Source organism: Mus musculus, chromosome 5 (assembly GCF_000001635.26).
Source record: "Mus musculus strain C57BL/6J chromosome 5, GRCm38.p6 C57BL/6J".
In the NCBI taxonomy this organism is placed as follows: Eukaryota; Metazoa; Chordata; class Mammalia; order Rodentia; family Muridae; genus Mus; species Mus musculus.
Window position 1 is genome coordinate 150,714,832 of NC_000071.6, and position 21,970 is coordinate 150,736,801.

At 38.0% G+C, this 21,970-nt stretch overlaps 1 protein-coding gene across 7 annotated transcripts in view; it reads left to right on the forward strand.

The window, feature by feature from the left end:
* Window positions 1-21,970, forward strand: part of Pds5b (PDS5 cohesin associated factor B) — a 136,957-nt gene that overhangs the window by 41,119 nt on the left and 73,868 nt on the right. For 6 of the 7 annotated variants that reach the window (XM_006504901.2, XM_006504903.2, XM_006504904.2 and 3 more), the window contains exons 2-8: window positions 1,572-1,698; window positions 4,992-5,195; window positions 7,464-7,550; window positions 7,647-7,744; window positions 8,414-8,540; window positions 14,063-14,143; window positions 21,448-21,588. In XM_006504901.2, coding sequence (XP_006504964.1) covers window positions 1,591-1,698; window positions 4,992-5,195; window positions 7,464-7,550; window positions 7,647-7,744; window positions 8,414-8,540; window positions 14,063-14,143; window positions 21,448-21,588 — 846 coding nt within the window. In that variant the 5' untranslated portion in view covers window positions 1,572-1,590. Of the gene's footprint in view, window positions 1-1,571; window positions 1,699-4,991; window positions 5,196-7,463; window positions 7,551-7,646; window positions 7,745-8,413; window positions 8,541-14,060; window positions 14,144-14,775; window positions 14,971-21,447; window positions 21,589-21,970 lie in introns of those variants that run through there. The other variant, XM_006504905.3, reaches the window with a different exon arrangement.

A 21,970-nucleotide genomic window follows, 5' to 3' on the forward strand; every position in this document is an offset into this window, starting at 1 on the left:
TGCTTCTGCTTCCTTTATATTCTTCACTTGATCACATATATTCTTTTTTTTTTTTTTAAGATTTATTTACTTATTATTTATTTATTATATGTAAGTACACTGTAGCTGTCTTCAGACACTCCAGAAGAGGACATCAGATCTCATTACGGGTGGTTGTGAGCCACCATGTGGTTGCTGGGATTTGAACTTTGGACCTTCGGAAGAGCAGTCGGGTGCTCTTACCCACTGAGCCATCTCACCAGCCCCGATCACATATATTCTATATGCACAAAACATTTATTGTGTGCTAAACAATGCTTTGAAAGCTTTACACATATCCCAAACACACAGCTATCAGATTTTCTTTGGCTAATTTGTCCTTATTTCACCTGTTCTTGAAAATCACACTCCTTAGACTTAAACTGTAGGTTTGGCATATTGAAGGCAAAATTTTATTGTCTCCTGGTGTATTTGTTGCTACTTAGACATCAAGTATTTGTTTTCAAATGTTCTTCTTTTCAAGGGAGTGGATTGACTTTGAGATTTTTGTTTTTGTTGTAAAAATGTTTTTAGTTGAATTGTCCCTGTTATTTTGGCTTTACTGTCTTGGTGTCTGTGGATTGCTATCTTATGATTCTTTGTGCATCTGTGAAACCTGCTCACGCTTCTGTGGGTCACAGGATAGACGTCCCTCCTCGTGGACTTGGTTCTGTGCTTCTCTGCTTATGCCTTGGATGATTTCTTTTGTCTTAATTTTAATATTTACTGTATGCAAATGAACTTGTCTCTTGAACTTTTGTTTATTTGCAGCTGTTTACATTTCCAGCAGTTTGTTTTTTATAATTATTCTTTACAGATTTTCAGAATTGTCTTCTTTTTGAATTTTTGGTGGGTTCTGTCCCTTTTGTCATGTGAGCACTGAAACTGAATATTGTTTTTGTCAGTGTTGGGAGATCATATAAGAAATAAGATGGATAGAATGCTGTAGTGTTTGATTTAATTCTCTGGGGTCTTGGGGGTTTTTCCCCTAGATTTTTTTTTATCTGAATAATTTATGGCACTTTATTTATTTATTTATTTAGTATATTTGTGTTAATTCTTTTTGTTTGTTTGTTTGTTTTTCTCTGTGTAGTCCTGGCTGTCCTGGAACTCACTTTGTAGACCAGGCTGACCTCGAACTCAGAAATCTGCCTGCCTCTGCCTCCCAAGTGCTGGGATTAAAGGCATGTGCCACCACTGCCCAGTTTGTGTTAATTCTTTGAGAATTCCATACAACTTCTTTTGATTGTATTTACCCCTGTTCCTGCCCCTACTTTGAATATTTATTTATTTATTTATTTATTTATTTATTGTTGTGTGTGTTTTGTTGGGGAGAGTTATTGTAAACTTCACAGCTTGCTATTAATGGAAATAAAAAGTAAATTTGTTTCTTTCAATAATTTTGGGAAATGTCCAGTAGAATACTTTTCAGTAGCTGTCTAAATTACTCTGAATTATGAGGCAGTTACAAATTGTTAGGTAACATCTTATCTATTTCATTTATTATAGAACATGCTTGCTTTTGTTTGTACCTAATAATTTTCTTGCTTTAGGGGTACAGACATTTCCATCATGGCTCATTCAAAGACAAGGACCAACGATGGGAAAATTACTTACCCTCCTGGAGTCAAGGAAATCTCAGATAAAATCTCTAAAGAGGAGATGGTGAGGCGGTTAAAGGTGAGTGAACAGTGTATGCTGCAGACAGCTGGGCAGTTTGTGTGGGCCTTTCTTGTAGGAATCTTCTTGTAGGGCCATGGAACTTGCTTTGTTAGGGGTTTTATTTTAAAGTAGCAAATGGCAGAGAAAGAGTTTGTGGGAACAGGGCAGGTAAGAAACAGTGGGATGCTACTGCTCTTTGGAGAGTCATTAGCACATGTGCCATGATATTTTGATACTGTCTATTACCAAGTTATTTGCTCTCTCTTCTATTTGATGCCCACTACCCCTCCTCCACCAATTCTTCAGGTCTGGGAAAGGAAGTTTGAAGTATTTATAGTACTCCTAGGCTATAGGTTACCTTCTGGTGGGCTATTTTTAGGGTAAAAGAGCCTGACTGTTAGTGTCTCTGCTGCTGGCACACTGTAACAAACCAGGGCGGAAGTAAACCTTAAGGAGGCACTCTCCATGACAAGGGTCTCTTTAGATTGCTGGCAAATGTTTCTTTCCCCTTTTTCTTCAGGGCATTAATGGTCCCTGTGACTGTCACAGTGTTTAAAGTAGCATTAACAGAGAGGTCCATGTGAGACTGGTTGAGCAGTTGCTCAGGATTTACCTTTCTGTTGGAGCAAGTTTTTCCTTCTGTGTGTTTGTTAACTAGACATTTGTTATATTATAATGCTCATTTCTTTCAACTGATACAAAACATTTTGCATATTAAAATTATACCTAGTATTATTTTTGCACATATATTATTATATACTATTATGCATGCATTATTTCAACATGTACATTTTGTAATGTTTATGATCTGTTATTTATGTAATTGTTGGTGTTGGGAAAACTTGTCTTCATCACTAAAGTCCAGTGTTGTGTGGGGTGCTTCTGTCAGATGCTTCTATCTTGCAGCACGCTGCCTAGTGCACGGTTTTATCATTTTCCTTATTTACACCTAGTACGGTTTTTAGCATCCTCATCCTCAGAAAAGAGAAAATAAATTTAGTTTGGGATGATAACACTTTTTGCTATTTACAGATACCCATATAAGTTTTATGAATTATAACAATTTATTAACGTATATGTTATTATTTTTATATAACTGGGTTTTCTTACATTTTATTCAAAATATACTTCATTTCCCACTCTTGTATGAAGAGATTATAAGGAAAAATAATTAGTTCTGTGGACCTATCTCTTTATTCGCCCTTGTGTCTTCTCATAAGCACAATGTGTTGAGCGTATGTCTTGAGAGAATTGCAGTTGAAGTGTTAGGACAACAGTTCTAGATTTGTGTCCTTTATTGCTTTGTGTTGGTTCTATTGGATTTGGCATCAGACATGGCAGAGCCGAATGGTTGCTCTCTGAACAAGCATTGTCTCCCATGGCTGCTCCGTGTGTTCAGAGTGAATAAAGCATTTCTTATTCAGAGCTCCAGGCCTCCAGTAAGTTAACACCACAGGCCGTGATGCTCAGTGGCCCTGTTCAGCGTTTAGTATGTGCAGCTCCACCTAGTGGATATTGTATCCACATCATACCTTTTGTCAGAGTGAGATTGAAATGTCATGGTCTTTCAGGTTCAACAGTTTTCTTGATTCTCATTTGAATAAGGAATAGTACAGATCATTTTGTTGAATTTTATTTGAAGTAAGGATAATCATTTCTACTAATACTAAACTTAGAGAAAACGTCATAGAATTTAACTTTATAATTTTGTTTTGCATCCCCCTTTTATATAAATAATTATGAAGACAGATTTTTCTCTTGTAACCTGTTTCTGCTTAACACATACCTGGATTATCTCATTGAACCAATGAGATATCCATATCATACTTTCTTTTACTATGGCCCAGAATCTGCTTAGTTTATTACCATGACACTTAACTCATGTCATGATAGCTGAAGGTTGCATTTTTCTTTAAGAATACATCTTTGACATCCTTTAAAAAATAGATTTATTTTTATCTCCTAATTTTGTCTCTTTGCTGGGTATGAGCACATGCAAATGCAGTGTCCACAGAAGACAGAGGAGAGCATTGGCTCCTCAGGCTCTGGAGTTACAGGTGATTGGGAGCCACCTGATCTGGGTGCTGGCGACTGAACTTGGGACGTCTGGAAGAAATGCACACGCTCTGAATGCTGAGCCATCTCCTAGTCCTAGCATTTATTTTTCTTGAATCTGCTTATATAGTCTTTTGGGGAGGCTGAAATAGAAAAATCACATCTGGAGCAGTTTAATGGCTAAGAGGATATATTGTTGCTATGACAAAATACTTGACAAAAACAGTTTAAGAAAGCAGAGTTTTGGGCTCACAGTTTAGGGTATTGTTCATCATGGCAGGGGAAAGTCTGATAACAGGGGTGTGAAGCAGCTGGTCACAGTGCATTCACAGTCAGGAAGCAGAGAGATGAAGACAGCTCCACACAACCGTTCCTTTCATTCATTCAGGAATCCAAGCCACCCACACTCAGTAGTGGGTAGGTCTTATGTCTTCCGGCAAACTTTCTGGAAACAGTCCCATGGACACTTCCAGAGATATGCTTCCATGTGATTCTAAATCCATTCAGGTTGATATTGCAGATTAACGATAATAGATAGAAAGTTACATTTTCATACTAGGGTTTTCTTTAGGATTAGATCTATTAGAAAAAAAGAAAAGATGTGCCTTTTAAGTTGTATAGTATTTTTATAGTGATACAAAAAGTTTCCACAGATATAGACTGAGTAATGATCACTGTATAGTGTGAATTCTAAACTAAGTCTGTTTGGAAGATGTATAGATTAATGACCAATATTTCCTTTATTTTAAACTAGTGATTCTCAATCTGTGGGTTGGGACCCCTTTGGGGGGGGCAAACAGCCCATTCGAAGGGGTTACTTAAGATCACTGAGAACATGAATATTTGCATTACAGTTCATAACAGTAAAAAATTAGTTATGAAGTAGCAACAAAAATAATTTTATCGTTGGAGGTCAATAGAGCATGCGTTGAGAACCACTGTTTTAAACATTAAGCATTAATGAGTTTTGTGGGGTTTTTTGTTTTTTGTTTTTGTGGTGGAGTTTTGCTTTATAGCCCAAACTAGACTTGAAATCATGATCCTACTGCCTATCCTTTTGATCTTGGTATTACAGGCATCTGCCGCCATGCCTGGTTAAAAATATTTTACTTCTGTTTAAAAAATTGTTTACTCTCCATATGTAAAAGGATATCATTCTGTTTTTCTGATGAAAGTATATTTTGAGTGACCTTTTTATTTGATAGGACTATTTACAGGAAACGTCTGACTATTTGATGATCTTTGTTTGTGTATAGATGGTTGTAAAAACTTTCATGGACATGGACCAGGACTCTGAAGAGGAAAAGGAACTTTATCTAAACCTAGCTTTACATCTTGCTTCTGACTTCTTCCTCAAGCATCCTGATAAAGATGTTCGTTTACTGGTGGCTTGCTGCCTTGCTGATATTTTCAGGATTTATGCTCCTGAGGCTCCTTACACGTCTCCCGATAAACTAAAGGCAAGTACTGATAGGAGCACTGCCACATTCCACTAAACTGAATGAAATGTTGAAGAATTTCTTTGAATTCTGTTGTATTGCCTGGACCAATCTTTTATTAAACTTATATTTCCTGTGAAAGTTACTTTTGAAAAACAATTTCTGACCCCCAGAGTAAGCAGATTAAGGGGGTTACACATGGTGCTTGTACACATACACACGCACGCACACACGCACGCACGCACCTGTTCTTACCTCCAAGGGAATGAATTTATATTTATTCTGGAGCCAAATATGAATGGTCATGGCCTAAAAGATTTAGATTACATTATCCAAAGTACTATGTTCTCTATGTGGTAACAGTTTCATGAGTCTGTTATAGTAATAGAATAGTAGAAAGACATTAAAATCAAGACCTCTTTTATTTTTACATCTGTGAAAACACCAGGTAGATGGATTACAGTGGTGTGGAGAAGTCTCTGTTACTGGCCTATGGCATAGAGCCTTTGCCTTAGTGGAAGCTTATATTCTGTTCATACGTTCCAGAAGGCACAGGGTACTAGGTCACAGAGGTCTAGGCCTGAATGGTTATGAAGGGGGCTAAAGAGAGCCCAGGATGGTTTGTCTGTAGACTTGCAGCATGTAGCATGCCACAACTACAGGAGTTGTGTTAGGTTAGTCACCTTGTAGAGTCTCTAGGATCAGTCACCAAGGCTCTTTTTCTGGCAGCATGCGCTCATACAACGAATACTGTACTTTTCATGTATTGTCACCATGATGCTCTATGTTTTTCATGGCGATTTTGGGGTACTTTTTTTCCTTTTGAAAATTAATAGTGAAGACCATAGTCATTGTTTAAAAGATAGCACTGACTAGGAACCTGAATAAGAGCTGAATAAGGTACCAGATGACTATGTGACAAGTCAAATAGTAAATGATTTGGAAGCTAATGGCCAAAACATGACTTTCCTTAGGAAGGGTTTTCATCTACAGTGAGAAAAAGTAGCGGATGGTTTGCGTCAGTCAGGAAATGTTAGTGTTAGTTATTTGCAATGAAAGCAACAACCCCCAAAACCAGGGCCTTGGACTCTAATTTTTTCTTGATAATTGGGATGAGGAACTTGTTCCTTTGACCACCTCTTCCAACTCAGTAAAATTTGAGTCTAGTGTCAGTCTTAAAGCAAGTCATGTAAGCTGGTGGTGTGGCTCCTTTTCTCCTGGATAGGGTGGTATCTAAGTGGTTTAGGGAGTGGTGTATTTGGTGTAGGCCAAGGCTCTTCCTTACCACATGTTCTGTTGACATTCTCTCAACAAGAAGTATAAAGACTACTACTGTGCAACTTCTTTGCCTCTTTTGTGGACTTCTCAGTTTGTATGGGCAGTGACCTAGCTCAAGGCTTAGAAGTAATGAAAAAGCATCCTGAAAGAAGGATACAGATGTCTTTCCTGTGTCAGGAGAGTTATGAGAAGAATACACAATCAGTGAGATTAAATAAAGGTCTGTGGATTAGCTGAACATTGGGAAAGTCTGCCAGGTTGTTTGTCTGTCTCTAGAATCTATCTTTAGGTCTCATTTTATATACTCTTCCCCTTTTTGTGTTGGGGATAGAACTTAAGAAGTACTGTGTTTTAAAGGGTGCTTTCTAAGTATTTATGAGTAGTTGTTTTTTGTTTGTTTTGTTTTGTTTTGTTTTGTTTTTTGTTTTTGAGACAGGGTTTCTCTGTGTAGCCCTGGCTGTCCTGGAACTCACTTTGTAGACCAGGCTGGCCTCGAACTCAGAAATCCACCTGCCTCTGCCTCCCAAGTGCTGGGATTAAAGGCGTGCATTTTTTTCTGTACATTGATACTATCCGCTCCCCCTCCCTCTATGTATGTATGCATGCATGAATGTATAATGTTTTCCTTTAAAGAATAATAATGTGTATCATGTTTTTCATGCATTCTATTCATTTGTAAGATAAAAGCATCTTTTTGTTGTTGTTTTTTGAGACAGTGTTTCTCTGTGTAGCCCTGGCTCTCCTGGAACACATTCTATAGACCAGGCTGGCTTCAACTCTCAGAGATCTGCCTCTGCCTCCCTAGTGCTGGGATTAAAGGTGTGTGCCTGGCTAATCAGGATCTTTATGTAAAGTTGTACTGTAAAAAACTCTGCCCTTCTTTCATTGTTTACAATTTATTCTTCCATGTTTACAAAGTTGGTGAATAAGCTGGAGCTGGTCCTATCAGTGTAATGTATTTTTCCTTTTAGCATTCACAATCTAAGCAAAACTTTGTTTTATTTTTTAAAGGATATATTTATGTTTATAACAAGGCAACTAAAGGGACTAGAAGATACAAAGAGCCCTCAATTTAATAGGTATTTTTATTTACTTGAGGTAAGCAATACATTATTACTTGAGTTGATTTCTTTTTTGTTCTTATATACTTTTAGCAACCAATATATTTACCTTTCCCCTACTTCTTTCTTTTAGAACATTGCATGGGTTAAATCATATAACATATGCTTTGAGTTAGAAGATAGCAATGAAATCTTTACTCAACTTTACAGAACATTATTCTCAGTTATAAAGTAAGTTGATTTTTAAATAACATTTCTTTTTAATTGTAAAGCTTTTCTGTTTACTATGAATCCACATAAACTTGTTATAAATATTGCCTTAGGATTATAAATTAACTTACAATTATTCTCTATATAGTTCTAAATGAATAGAATTTATTATTATATATTTGTTAGAAGAGCAAATTAGGCTAAGTTTTTGGATTATATTCTTTCTGATTACATACTATGTTAACTTTTTGTTGTCATTGAGATGGTTTCCCCATGAGCTCTGGCTGTGCTAGAACTCTCTGCAAACCAGGCTGGCCTCAGACTCACAGAGCCTGCTTCTGCTTCCCAGTTGCTGAGATCAATGGCATGCACCATCACATCTGACTTATTTTGACTTTTTAATATATCATGTTGTTGGAAAATTTTGTTTTATCTATAAAATGTAATAGAATTTTAAAATTTAAGAAACTAAGATTGCATTTCATTTAATTACTTTGGTGGTAAGAATGGCTAAAATTAGGGGAAAGTAATTTAGTAATATAGTTTTAAAAATACATTTTTATTATTGTAAGACCAGAGAGAAAGAAGCTTGACAGTAGTACAGATTTATCTCACCACTTTCATAAAGTATAATGTTTACTACTACCATATCTATCTCAGTTGAAATAAAATAACTGTTTTGGGTTACAGCAATGGCCACAATCAGAAAGTTCATATGCACATGGTGGACCTCATGAGCTCTATCATTTGTGAAGGTGATACCGTATCTCAGGAGCTCTTAGATACAGTTTTAGTAAATCTGGTACCTGCCCATAAGGTATGTGAAATGTGTCTAGACCCTATTTAATTAAGAATTTATTTTTATGTTATTATTAATCTTAGTTTATTTCTTTAATCTTAGTTTTGGAGACTTTACTAATTGAATAATATTAAGATACTTGTTTAAGATATGACAGAACTCCTTACATTTCTTAGTCAACAATTGAATGAAGACAAAATGAATTGGTCTAATTCATGTGATAAAATATTTGTGGTCAGTGAGTTTTGTATAGGGTGCATTTCTCATTGTTCTCAGATCCAAAAGAAATTGAACCTCAAGACTATGGTGCTTGTTAGCATACCAAAGTGGATGCTGTTTTCCCCTGGCTCTCTCAGCTGCAGAGAGATAGCTGTTACCTGGCACCCTGGCTCTTCTCACCGTCGTCCCCACCCCCTCTCCTCCCTAAGCGTCACATTCTCACATAGCCTTACCATGTTGACCATGTGTTCTTTGTGCTTTTTTTGTCTCCTAGCTTCCTCCTCCCTCCTCTCTTGACCTGGTCCATTCTGCTGATCATGTTCAGCAGACTACGTCCTCCCTGCTCTGGACTCATCCAGATGCCTCTGGCTATGCTTCCCAAGTATCTACAGTAAAAACTTTCCCCTCAGCCATATCTTGGACAGGTCATATTCTCATTTTTCTGGTGCTGAAACCCACCACTTTATACAGGAGTAGGTTAATAGCTGCTTAGATACTGCTATATAATTTATGTGTTGCCACATAGATCCAGTTGGGACCTTAGCCGAAAAGTTGGGATAATAGAGAGACAAAGAGGTTAGTGATGAGTGATTCTGCCTGAAGTGTGTTCATTTCCCCTGTATATGTATGAATGTATTGACTTTTGAAGATGTCTGAATCTGGTTAGCAGTTGGAATGACAGTTGAATGATTGAGAAGGGCCTGAGTTTTAAGAGAGGAACATAGAAAGTACCAGTATAAACAACTGTTTGTTTAAATTCTTTCCCTGTTTATGTTTAAGGATTCTGTAGCATGATAATTGTTTTAGTCTTACATTATATTGCTATAAATAATCCTTCATTGGAAATGAACTTTTAATTTATTTAAAATATATAGGAAATCTGTTAATGCTGAGAGTAAACAGGATCAACAATAAATTAAGATTAGATCGAAAAAATTCAGATGATATATTTATTAGATGAAAAATCAGGGGGGTCTGATTGCCTTTGTCTAGTCTGTTGCTATTCAGGTGTCTGATTTGTCTCTTTCAGCTATATACCTGTCACTGATAACAACCATGAGAAGGAAGGCAGGAGGTAGAGTAGAGATTAGATCCCATGGGAACATAATGTATACTCCTCACACACATTGCACATCTTCCTGAGGTGCAGAGTACCTCCTTTGTCTCTAGGGCCCACTTTGTTAGGATTTCTGTTACATTATCATTTGAAACAACTGTAAATTCTGATAAGGGGCACACTCTGAGGCGACCCACCAGGGAGCTTGGTCTTTTGTCTCAAGCCTTTATCTGTCTGTGGTTTGGTAGGAGGATCAGTATCATGAAAAAATCCATTTGTAAGGAAAAATAAATAAGCACTTTTTGGGCTATATTGTGTAGTTCAGTGGTAGCTCAGTTTAATTCCTAGCACCACTTAAGTAACACTATACACAAATGGTACTTCCTGAGGCCTGTTTTCCTTGGCCCACTGCACAGACACTTGTAAGAACAAGAATGCTGAGATCTGACATCTCTGAGATGAGCTGGAGTCTTCTCTTTAGCCCCTTACAGTTTAATCCTTAGTCTGCTTAGCTTAAAGGGAATAGTTTGGGGTGGGGGGACTTTCTCCTTTCAGTCATTTGTAAAATTGTAGTTCTTTATACTTTAGTGAACACTTTTGAACTGAATAACATAGTCAAACAAAGCTTAAGTGGATTAAAGATACAGTATATTTTAAATTAATTAAGGGCATCAAAGTAAGAGTTAAGACCACTGAAGAGGCTCAGTATAAAAGCCTGGTGACCTGGAGTACGATCCCTGGGGCCCACAGGAGAGAACCATTATGGGGAAAACCATTACTGGAAATTGTCCTTTGACTATCACATGTTTGCAATAGCTTGTGTATGTTCACACACACACCACACACTCTCCAGATAAATAAAATAGAATAAAGATAATAGTTGAAAACTCGCAATGACTGGACATATAAAATGACATTTAGGAGAGAAGCTTCTTAGGAGTGAGATGTGGGCTTTAGGGTGACTGTGGGCTGCAGTGTAGCCTTAGAATTTTAAGAGAAGATTGGCAGTAATGTAAATGACTTAAGTTTACCCCATCACATAGGTTGTCACATTGGGCTGGAGATTAATCCAGTTTGTTGATGGTAAGAGAAACACCTAAAATTCAGCCATGGAAAGGCTGAGAAAGACTTGACAGGCAACTACAAACTAAAAAACAAGAAAGTTAAATTATATTAATATTATTGACAGGGCCATAGCTAGTTGGTTTTCAATCCAATTTTGATCTCCCAAACTCACTAAAAAAAGCCACATGTAGTTTTGTGTACTTGTAGTCTTTCTTGGTGCTGGGGTGTTGGTGACATATGGATCAGCTAGCCCAGCCTGCTGAAGAAAAAAATGGAGAAGAAAGAAGAAATGTGGTTGGTGTAGAAGGAGTGATACCCTTAGGTTGTCCTCTTGCCTCTTGTGTATACATACATATGTGTATGTTCTCCTTCCTGTCTAGGACATGTGTGTCCATTCATGCACACAAGATATTATACATAGTAGGTTTTTGAGACAGGACCTCATGTACTCCAGACTGGCTTCAGACTCATTTTGTAACTAAAGATAACCTTGAGGTTTTTATTATTTTGTCTTCAGCTCTTTTTTTGGGAGGGGGGCGGGGAGGGGGGGGAGTTTGAGACAGGGTTTCTCTGTATAGCCCCGGCTGTCCTGGAACTCACTCTGTAGACCAGGCAGGCTTCAAACTTAGAAATCCGCCTGCCTCTGCCTCCCAAGTGCTGGGATTAAAGGCGTGCGCCATCACTGTCCCTGTCTTCACCTCTTGAGTGCTCCTACAGGTATGTGTTACCATACTCAGTTATATAGTGCTCTGGGGTCTAACCTGGACATTCCTACGTTAGGCAGATACACTCAATTGATCTTTACCTTGAGCCCTCATATAGTCTTTATTGGGCAAAGGCATGGTTATTCCTATATAATGCCTAAAGCAGAAATTGATGAGTTAGGAAGAGAATGAAACATTCACTATTTATGTCAATTTAAAGTTCAGACCAAGGGTTTATAGAAATACCGAGTATTTGAAACATAATACTACAAGCTTAATGTCAAGCATCATTAATTTGACAAATTGTAATGATACCTTTCTGGTGCAAGAAGTCATAAAACATCAGAATAAAATAGAAAGCAAAATAAAATCAGTCAAGTAGATACGAATGAAATAAGAAAACAGTAACATTACTTGAAAACTTCAATTTGTAATTTGAAAAATATGCAAAATTATAGCAAATTGGATCAAAGATAGGGTGAAATCGATATATAGTTAAAATGAACAAGAAATATGAGACCATTAAAGGACAGTTTCATGAATGATAATCTCTGTGAATATATTTGAAATTAGACTAAACTAATTCTCAGAAAACTCTCAATTGCCCAATGCATTAAGCAATAAAAAAATTAGTAAATCTTGAAAATACTTAGAATATGTAGGCAGCAATGACAGCAGCAGCAGCAGCAACAACAACAAAGTGTTTAAACAATAAAAGAACCCAAGCTAATCAGACTTGAGAAGACTTCCATTGACTATTGAAGGAGGCAAACGGTCTAATGAATAATCCCCAGAATTCCAAAGTATAGGAAAGGGAGAGAGAGTGTCAACTCAGTATGGTATGTGAAGAGAGAGGGAGTCACAGATTCCTGAGGAAACTTGCAAGAGCACAAGTTCTGCACAAGAACAGATGCAGGGGGTTCCTTTGTACAAAACTGACTTGCAACTTCAGTAAAAAAAGTTACAGTAGTCACTTCCAGAGTGGCATAAAGTAACACTGTTAACAATCAAATTGGCTTTGTTTCTAGATACACAAAGATGGACTAATATCCTCAAAGATTAGAAAGATAAAAAGCCTTGAAAATATTTTCAAATGATATTGTTCAGAGAAGTACAACAGTACCCAGAAAAATCAGAAAAGACTCTAAATGTGGTAGATTTAAGACTGATAGAAATGTGCTAAAACCAATTTTCATTTGTAACCTTAACACTTAAGATATACTTAGCAAGTTAACATGTGACCTTAGAGTTTATACATTACCTTTGTGTCAAAGCATTGTAGCTGGCTGACAAAGCACAGAAGAAGGCTTAATAAATTGAGACAATGTCAGGATGACTTCAGTTTTCTGCATATGGATCTATAATCTAATGAAATAGAGCAGAAAATTCGACAAATGGAATCTAAAATTCACACAAAGAATCAAATGGCTCATAACAGCCAAATAATTTTGAAGAAGAATAAAGAAGTGGGGACTTGTTGTTAAGAGTTTTCTTTCATGTCTTTCATTTATAATTAGGTAATATGGACAAAAGGGTATCTGAAAGTAATGGTAGGTTTATATTGGATGCATAGTTATTTTAGAAGCTTAGAATGTGCTACAAATCATTAGGAGATAATCAACTATCAGTTGTGTTAAGGTAGTTGACTACCCATATGAAAAGTAAATTCAGATTACTCATACAGAAACATTACAGGCAAAGATCTAACTCTGAAGTGGACTCCACACAAACCAAGTCACAAAAAAGTGTGTGTGTTTGTGTGTGTGTATGTGTGTATGTGTGTGTGTGTGTGTGTGTGTATGTGTATGTATGTGTGTGTGTGTGTGTATGTATGTATGTATGTATGTATGTATGTATGTATGTATGTGTGTAGAGACTAGAAGAGAGCACAAGTTTCCTTGGTGCTGAAGTTAAGGGTTATGAGCTAACTGATGTGGGTGTTGGGAACTTGGGTTTTCTGAAAGGTTAATAAGTGCTTTTATCCCTGAGCTGTCACTCCAAGATGCAGTCAGCCCTCTTTTGATGCTTTGGTTTTTCTGGACTTACCATGTAACAGACTATATTTCTATTCATCTGTATCATTTGAATTGGGGAGGATATTTAGGATGACTAAATACTACTTCTTTTATCTAATAAACATTGTTTGACCATTTCTATATGGTCAATCTACTATGAAGGAGATCCGAAAGGAATGTAGTTATTTTTGCTGGGAAGAGATCTTATGATCTAATAGGCCTGATTTTTCTACGAAAAGTCACTTTACCTTCTTTCTTTTATGGATATGTCTTTCATTCCATTTACTCAAGAGTAGCTTTTAAAATGCAAATAATATTTTGCTTTTCCTAAGTTGAAGTACAGGGCTAGGGATATGTTCTGTGGTAGAGCCGAGGAAGCTCACAGTAGTAAACTGGATATGATCCCCACCTCTGCAGACTAACGGACATGGCTAGTTATGTAAACATACATAATACAAACGCCATATTTGTGTTTTCCAGAACTTAAACAAGCAAGCATATGATTTGGCAAAGGCTTTGCTGAAGAGGACTGCTCAAGCTATTGAACCATATATTACCAATGTAAGTGTCACAGTTGATTTTAGAAGGATTAAATTGAGAATTTAAAGACTGTTGGAAGCAAATCTTAGCAAGTGGCTCACACTGCTTAAGTTTCTGTTGCTGTTTATCCAGTGAGAGTTGGATTTCCATTCTCCTCTCCTAAAGTTTCTTTTGTTTAATATTTTTGAGAAGGCTAACTCTTGTCTGTGCCTTTATTTATTTGTTTCAGGTTCCTAGAGACAACAGCCCCCTCCCCCCTTGACTAGTAAGATAGACAGTTTCTAATGTTAGCAATTGAGTTAAAAGGTAATTAGATAAAACGTATGGTACTTTGTAATATTCAGAGACATCGCTTACATCTTTTGGAGATGAAATTGATTTGTGCAGTAGGATGGTATGAACCAATATTAGGACCTAGAAATTAAAGGCAGGCATAACCACAGTAGCAGTTTTGTGGAAGTCCTTATGTATTGCTATCCCCAAGAGAGATTTCTATAAATAGGCCTTTTCTGAGGAAGAGGGAGATTGGCAGTGACATGAACCCTTTTAAATATCACCCTACTTATGAGTGACTATCTTATGAGTGTATTTATTTTGGAAGAAACGGTTCCTTAGCCATGTCACTTATATTAAGCTTTATTTTCTCTCCACAGTTCTTTAGCTGTGTCACTGCAGGTGGCACCATCCATATCATGCTGTATGTGAATGGTGACTGCCTCTTGGAGCACAAGTCTAGAGTTCAGTGTTAATGATAGCCCTGGACTTGGGGAACAGTTCTTTCTACTTGCCTTCTGTTCTCACCTGCCTCCAAGCAGCTAGAAGGATGTAAATCTGTCTGCTTGAGAAAAGTGAGACAGTCTTTTATTTATATGTATGTTACTAATCCAAAGTTTATTGAAAGAGAATTTTTTGTATTACATAAAAGTTTTAAACTCTAGTTTTAAAAGACATGCCATGAAAAGTAACATGCACTAGAAGACAGCCATGGAAATCCTGCTTTTGGTTCTGATCTCAAAGAGTTCTAGCATGTGACACGTCGGAAAAATAAAATTTATTTTGATGGTGAACTTTCAAAATCAGAGGATTAATGCTATGACTTATGACAGCCCAGGGCTGTCTGTGTGACCCAAAATTTGTTCACAGTTTTTCACTTATGGGTATTGCTTGACATTAATTGGTTGAATTGCGTTTGTCATTATTGACTTTATTGGTTTTATTGGACTCCAGGGATGCAGACCCAGACTTAGGCTTTCTAATTATACTTCAGCTTTGCTTATTTCAAGTGCTTGAGTGACAATTTCCATTTCTGGTCTAGTAAACTGGGTGAGCCCTAGCTGGGGTCCTTTATTTAAGCCAATTAACTCCAAGTGAGATGTGTTTTGATCCCTTTTCCTAAGATTTAGGAAAATAAATATTTGACTAATTAAAGGAAAATGAGTAAAATGATGCTTACTGGGACTGTATGATTTAAGTTGGTAATGCTAGTCTTTGAATTTGGAGGTGTGTTTGAAAGGCAGTGAACAATAAGTAAAAAGGCCCAACGCACATTTTGAGCAATCTCAAATAAATAAATGTAAAAACACTCTCCTGTTACATTAATTTCCTGCTGTTCCTGCTTATAGAACTAGATGATCTCTCCCACATGCCCATAGTTTTGTTGTCCTCTTTAGAATTTGGGGGTGGGCAAAGGGCAGTAGACCTATATATCACCCCTAGTCTATGTTCAGTTACATACTTATTTTTGGTACATTTTTTGTTTATCCTTAAAAGTCTTTCTATTTTGTGTGTGTGTGTGTGTGTGTGTGTGTGTTTGTATGTCTGTCTGAACTGTCTGTCTCTCTGTCTGTCTGTGTGGGCCTGCACAATGTTTGCCTGCCTGCCTGCTTGCCTGCCTGCCTGTGCACACCTACACAAAATGTACATGTGTATTGTATTCGTGCATATATCATATATGCCCACCCATATGGATGTTGTGCATAGTGTATGCACATTGCCTTGATGTTGGGTGTCATCTTGAATAGCTCTCTACCTCTTAAAAAGTATTCATTTTTAAGGCAGGGTTTCTTATAGGACCTGGAGAGTGACAGTTGGGTGAGCCTGGCTGTCCACTTAGCCATCAGGGTTCTTCCATTGCTACCTCCCCATCACTGCTTTTATAGGTGCATGCCATAGGACCCGTAGCTGCTGGGTATTCATGCCTACCTCCTCGAGGTTGCACAGCATGCACCTTGCCCACTGACTCGTCTGTTAGCACTGCAGGCCATGGCTATGTTTCCCTTTGTTTTGATTCCTTACTTTATTTGAGAGTTAGTAATGAAGTCATTGGGAATTGCTCTTGTCCCTCCCTCCAAGACAGTTCCTAAAAGAGAACTTAGAAGAGAAAACATACACAGTAACGATTCAGAAATTTCTTAAATTTATTACTTTTTAGTAATATTTTTATCAGATCTTTTTAGTAACACATATTAGAGTATAGTTCAAAATTACCATGTTGAACTAAAAAGATCCTTGTTGTAACAAATAAAAAAATCTTTATGTTGCTTAATCTTAATGAGTCTTTGTTTTTGCATATGTAAACTGGGATCAGTCCTTGGAAGAAAAGAAATGTTACTTAAATGAAATGGTTTTTGTAATTATGTTTAACTAGGTTTTCATTTAGGCTTACAAGTACTTTTACTGCTCTCATGCTGATATAAGTGCTGATGATTTTTAACTTACCCATTTTCAAACATTTTTTGGTATTTTTGGAAGAGACTCTTAGTCAAACTTACATTTTGCTTCTATTAAATTCTAATATATTATGGAAGTCTTAGTTGTTTTATATTTTTATAAGAGTAACTGTTACCTATTTATTCATTTTTAAAGATTATATATTAAACAGTGTGCTGTTACCTATTTATTCATTTTTAAAGATTATATATTAAACATTTTTAAAGATTATATATTAAACAGTGTGCTGGCACTGTGTCAGACTCATTTGGTCACCATTTTTCCGGAGATGTTCAGTGAACTTCTAATCTTTTCTTTTACAGTTTCTTTTGCTTTTTAAAAAAAATCATTTTTAGTTATTGTGAAAAATAATGGGTTCCATTATAACATTTTCATACATTCCTGTGCCTTCTTCATAGTAATACTCCTCACTATACTTCTTCATCTGTCCTTCACAGCCTTTGACTCTTCCCAGAAATTCCCTCCAAATAGTCTTCTGCTCTCATGGTGTGTGAGTGTAGTTCAGCCTAGACTCTCTGATTACCCTCTTGTTTCCTCATTTCCTCTCTCATATTCACACACGCACATGCGCACGTGCACACACAGTGGGAGGCATGGCAGCGTGCAGGCAGACATGATGTTAGAGGAGCGGAGAGTTCTACATCTTGATTTGAAGGCAGCCAGGAGAAGACTGTCTTCTGCAGTCAGCCAGAAGTAGGGTCTCTTCCACACTGGATGGGGCTTGAGCATAAGACCTCAAAGCCACCCCACAGTGACTACCTCCAACAAGACCTCACCTCCTAATAGTGCCACTTCCTGTGGGCCAAGCATGCTCTTAATCACTTGGCCATCTCTCCAGTCTCCTTACTATTGTTTTATAAAGGGGAAAACATTTATAAGTACAAATTTTAAAGACACATTTCAACTTGAACTAGAATTTAACATCTTGATATCTTGACATTTCTTTTCTAAAAAATTGTCGACTAGAAAAAAATCAAGTTGTTTTAGTATAATAAATAAAGAAGGGAAATTTTTTCTTTTTAAAAAATGTTGCTGGGCGTGGTGGCACACGCCTTTAATCCCAGTACTCGGGAGGCAGAGGCAGGCAGATTTCTGAGTTCGAGGCCAGCCTGGTCTACAAAGTGAGTTTCAGGACAGCCAGGGCTACACAGAGAAACCCTGTCTCCAAAAAAAAAAAAAAAAAAAAAAAAAAGTTTTCATTCTCTGGATTGTCTAAGTCACTATTAGATTTCTTTGAAGAGACATTAGCCAAGGCAACCTGTATTTAAAAAAAAAAAAAAAAAAAAAAAAACAACCCCAAAACATTTAATTGGGAGCTTGCTTACAGTTTCCGAGGTTTAGTTCATTCTTAGCATGGTGAGAACATGGTAGCAAGCATGATGCTGGAGAAGTAGCTGAGAGCAACATTTTCATCAGCAGCAGAGGGATACACTGGGCTTGGCTTGGGCTTTTGAAACCTCAGAGTCTACCCCCAGTGACACACTTCCTCCAACAAGACCACAGTTCCTGATCTCTCTAATTCTCTCAAGAAGGTTTCCTTCCTTGGCGCTCTGTGTGTGTGTGTGTGTGTGTGTGTGTGTGTGTGTGTATACACACACACATGCAAGAACCTATGGGGCCATTCTTACTCAAGCCACGACAGGGAATTTCATGCAGGGATTTGATCATCATCTCCTTTCTTCCTCAGTGGTCCTCATTTTTTGGCTAGGTAGTTCACAGTGTTCATAGTCTTTATTTTTAAAGCCAGGAGCTAGAAGTAAGCCAAAGGAAGAATGAGGTCTCAGTCTTTGTACCTTTAGAATACAAGAGAAACAAATTACATGTTAACCTCTAGAGGCAGTCAGAGCACCTGCCTGAATCCTTAAATCTATCTCCAAGGAGACATAGGAGGCTGCTAAGAATGTGTGATATATATTCTGGGTTAATTTTATACATTTTTAGGAGTTTTTAAAATTTTATTTTAAATTTTTTGAGACAGAGCTTCCCTGTGTATCCTCTCTTGCCTGGTACTTTCTCTGTGGGCCAGGCTGGCCTTGAACTCATGGGGATCTGCCTCCCTCTGCTACTGTCTCCTTCAGAGACAGTTTTGGGACTAAAGACATGCACCACCACACCTGGATCCATTTTTTAAAGATTTTGCATAGGAAGGAGCTTGGTCATTTTCCCTGGGATTTTTACTCACTTAAGTTGTAACATGATGAGTGGTGTGGCTTGGAAATTAAAAGCCACTGCCAACACTTGGTTGGGTTTTAATTATTGTTGCAAACTTTGTAAATTTATACATTGTTTATCATAGTATAAAGGGAGATGAAAAGGACTAGAAAGACATTTTATATTAAAAATATAAAGCTATGCAGTTGAAACCTAGTTAAGCAATACCCTGAAGGTTAAGAAAGCTTTATTTTAAATGTTGTAATTTCCTTTATGCTAATGTAAACAAGATATGATCTCTTGTCATTAAGAAATTTATCTAAGATTCTCTCTTCCATCTCTTGTATTCTGTTGCTGTTGCTCGCATCTATGGTTCCAGATTTTTTTCCTAGGGTTTCTATCTCCAGCATTGCCTCACTTTGGGTTTTCTTTATTGTGTCTACTTCCTTTTTTAGGTCTAGTATTGTTTTGTTAATTTCCATCACCTGTTTGGATGTGTTTTCCTGTTTTTCTTTAAGGACTTCTACCTGTTTGGTTGTGTTTTCCTGTTTTTCTTTAAGGACTTGTAACTCTTTAGCTGTGTACTCCTGTATTTCTTTAAGTGAGTTATTAAAGTCCTTCTTGATGTCCTCTACCATCATCATGAGATAATGTTTTTAAATTCAGGTCTAGCTTTTTGAGTGTGTTGGGGTGTGTTTGGGTGTGTCTCTGGTTAGAGATTGTTCCTCTCGTGATTCTGTTAGCCTCTATCAGCAGACCTGGTTGACTAGATCTCTCCTTGGTCAGAGCACTCTGCAGGCAAGCTCTCCTCTTACAGGGAAGGTGCACGGATATCTGGCATTCGGACCTGCCTCCTGGCAGAAGATGAGGGCCCCGAAACAGGACCTGTCCCAGAAGCTGTGTCGCTTCAGCCTGTCACAGAAGCTGTTAGCTTCTGTAGTCCACACTCTCACCTGCGCAGACTAGTCTCGGAGGGATCCGGGAACCAAGATGGCTCCCCCAGGTGCTCTGGCAAAGCCCTCCCGGGCAGGGTGAACACCTCTCCTCTGGCAGGGAAGGTGCCCGGATGTCTGGAGCCGGAAACGGGGTCTGCCTCAGAAGCTGTCCTCTAGGGTCCTTGGGGGTGTCCACCGACTCTGCGCCCAGGTGAACTGGTGCTGGTGCCGACCGGAAGGGACTTGTGACCCTTGTCAGGCTGGGTTTTCTGCTTCCCTAATGCTGTCTCAGGTCCCGGGTGATTGGATTGGAACAGAAGTTGTGTTCCACTCATCAGAGGTCCTAAGATCGAGTGGAGAGTCCTCTAAGGACCTTGGGGGTGTCCACTGACCCAGATATAGCTGTCTCTTGTGAGGCTATGCTGGGGCCTAGCAAACACAGAAGTGGATGCTCACAGTCAGCTATTTGATGGATCACAGGGCCTGCAATGGAGGAGCTAGAGAAAGTACCCAAGGAGCTAAAGGGGTCTGCAACCCTATATGTGGAACAACAATATGAACTAACCAGTACCCCCCAGAGCTCGTGTCTCTAGCTGCATATGTATCAGAAGATGGCCTAGTCGGCCATCACTGGAAAGAGAGGCCCCTTGGACTTGTAAACTTTATATGCCCCAGTACAGGGGAACGCCAGGGCCAAGAAGTGGGAGTGGGTGGGTAGGGGAGTGGGGAGGAGGGTATGGGGGACTTTTGGGATAGCATTGGAAATGTAAATGAAGAAAATACCTAATTAAAAAAAAAGATTAAAAAAAATCTAATGAGGTGATTAAAATCATCATCTCAGGGTTCTTAAGAGAAGAACTGATAACGTATAAGAGTATGTATATGTGTATGCATTCATGTTTATGAGGAAATTTACTCCAGTTGGCTCATGCTATTATGAAGACTGACAAAGCCCTATGATAGACTGCAAGCTGGAGAGTCAGGGAAGCTGATTGCTTAACTCTCAGTCCACATCCAAGGCTGGAGAACACAGATGGTGGTTGCTTGTGCAAATCTTTGTACCCAGAGCCTGGAGAACCTAGAGTTGTGATGTCCGAGGTCAGGGGAGGAAGGGGCACCTTGTTTCCAGAAAGGAAGGAGGAGCCACCTCCGTTCTGCCTTTGCAGATGCTTCCCCCACGGACACTGTGGATTCACGTCTTTTCTAAAAGCTTCTTCAAGGATAGCCCCAGAAGTAATATTTTAGCATTTGAGTTGACACCAGTATCAGTCAGAATATAGTTGAGTATTTTAGTGGAGGAATAAAACATTTGGATGGTAAGGGTGTTTGCTGATATTGATCATTAGTGAATCAATATAGATGATCTGATAGTGGTTTCCCAGATGGAAAATGTTTCTGTGTTGCTTGTTTGACTTCATTTATAATAAGAAAAATTTTAATAAAATAATAATCAAAACTTGACAGCTTATCTATGGCATTTCTTTTAATGCTAGATTTTCTTCTTAACAGTTTTTTAACCAGGTTCTGATGCTTGGGAAAACATCTATCAGTGATTTGTCTGAGCATGTCTTTGATTTGATCTTGGAACTCTACAACATTGACAGCCATTTGCTGCTTTCTGTTCTGCCCCAGCTTGAGTTTAAATTAAAGGTAACTATTGTAAAACTATTACAACTGTGTCAATGAATTCAATGAAGAGCATTGCTTGTTGGCTTTTATTCTTAAAGTTAGTTTACTGAATCCAACATGAGAAAGAATGTTGTTGTTGTTGCTGCTGCCTATCTCTGGGTCTCTCGTGCTTGGAGAGATACCTACCAAGGTAAAAGTTGACATCTCATTAGTGAATTTCACTTAAAACATGACCAGCAGGAGGGCATTGTCCTCTGCATGCTTCCCCGACAATGCTTGGGGTGAGGTGAGCATTTAGCTTCTTATTTTCAAAGCACATTTTTTAGCAGTCTCTGTGACTTTTTAATTGGGCATTAAAAGTAGTCTAGAACTCATCTATACTGTGATATGTTTTCTTTTTTGT